At 36.5% G+C, this 1,721-nt stretch overlaps 1 protein-coding gene across 1 annotated transcript; it reads right to left on the bottom strand.

Annotated features, from left to right (window-relative positions):
- Positions 1 to 224: 224 nt before the first annotated feature.
- On the bottom strand, positions 225 to 1,715 carry LOC117240801. The gene is made up of 2 exons (XM_033506837.1): positions 1,517 to 1,715; positions 225 to 1,231 (listed from the first exon to the last, which is right to left on the bottom strand). The coding sequence occupies exons 1-2, from the start codon at positions 1,636 to 1,638 to the stop codon at positions 1,051 to 1,053; spliced, it is 303 nt and encodes a 100-aa protein (XP_033362728.1). The 5' UTR covers positions 1,639 to 1,715; the 3' UTR covers positions 225 to 1,050.
- Positions 1,716 to 1,721: the final 6 nt, after the last annotated feature.

The following is a 1,721-nucleotide window of genomic DNA, read 5'->3' as shown; positions in this document are numbered from 1 at the left end:
CATCTCGGCGAGACTAGGCTCTCTAAAAATTGATGAATCCTGTACAGACAATATCTATAGTAAGCAACGCGTCGTCAAAACTTCAAAATATTATTATCCCGCTTTTACGTCGCAGATGTCGACAAAAATATTAATGAGATTTCCTAAGATAATCTCATACTTATTTGTATCGTTAATTCAATCGACTAAGGAACAAGTGGTGAAGAACTATTAGCAGAATCCAGGGAAGGTTTTACTGGCAAGTTTTATTACAAAACATCTAAGAACGATTTACATCATAATAAAAATAATCGCGCTATCTCGTCGCGTGACATGCGCACGAGGTCTCTGCGATTGCTAATCGATCTACAAATACTTACACGTACATATGTACAAAACTCGTGGCCATACACCACGTTGTCCATATTATTTTCATCTCGTTAATATATTTTGTATATTTATGATGTTATTATTTTACTAGTATAACGATTATTGCACTATATTCTATAAGATGGAGCTTTTGTACGAACAATTTCAGGAACTTTTATAACAAAGGAAAGTACTAATTTTTAACATTAACTACCCACGACAATTTACGACAATTATTTTAACCTACGTTCTTACTCTAATTTTTATTCGCTCGCCTAATGATTGAATTTTTAATCAATCATTGTTGATGAAAAATTGCGATGATAATTGCATTGCGGATCTTTATGCAAATGCATATTTTCGTGGATACAATAATACAATTGAAAGATTTGATACAATCGAAAGGACTTGGGCAAAAGTATGTTTCTATCCATTAAATATCATCGATAGTGCTGTACTTTTGGATATTTTACAAAATTTTGCGTCATACGCATTCTATGAATTTTCGTATCTTCGAATCACCCATAATTGCATAAAAATCCGCTGTTTTGTGATAATGAATATTAATGACGGTGGAATTTAAGATTCCTGGATTCAGTAACTTGTCTTACTCTAATACATGTATTGCACGTTTTTGGAAGACTAAAGATTCTTTGCTCGAGATCAACGCGACAAATATTGTACTTCGTGGTGAACGTTTCGCTACAGCCTTTCGACCTCTGTGATCGAGTTTTCGCTTTTCCTCGATTTTATACTCGATCTCCGTAGCATGCTACTCCTTAAAGGTTCACCGCGAAGCGACGCTCTCATCGAATTCCTCGCACTGCATCTAGAAAATGATCGGAACATGGCGACCGGTGGTGTCTCCTCGTCCTCGCGTTTCCTGTCAAAACATTGCGTTTAAAAATATTGAATCCAATCGCTTAAAGATTTGAATAACTTCCCAACTCGATCCTTCTCTTCTGTTCAAAAGATTTAAAAAACATTTGAAGAAAGAAGATAGTCCAGTTTTCTTTTGAGAGATTTAACAGATTTTAAGAAGAAAGTAATACGAAAGCATACGAAGATGTAGATCTAACAGAATGCTTGAGAATCTTGAACTTCGAGCTTGAAGATCTGTGAATATCTTTGAAAAAAGGAGACCGAAAGTTCCTTTATGTGATTTTACCTTCCGATACAAGGTACATCCCACATCTTCTGATCTTTTCCAAAATCCTCGCCGTCCTGCAGCGTCTGCGGAAGATCCTTATTCAATGTTTCCGGCAAAAAGAGAGTCAGAAGACCGCCCATAATTCCGAGTGTGCCCAGCACAAGAAGAGGTAGGAACGAGGACACAACATTGAGATAGACTACGAAGGGTGCGAGGATACTAG

This window comes from Bombus vosnesenskii, unplaced genomic scaffold (assembly GCF_011952255.1).
Source record: "Bombus vosnesenskii isolate JDL3184/JDL3185 unplaced genomic scaffold, Bvos_JDL3184-5_v1.1 scf7180000014954, whole genome shotgun sequence".
In the NCBI taxonomy this organism is placed as follows: Eukaryota; Metazoa; Arthropoda; class Insecta; order Hymenoptera; family Apidae; genus Bombus; species Bombus vosnesenskii.
Note: the sequence above shows the minus strand (reverse complement) of the source record. Positions and strands in the feature narration are given on the sequence as shown.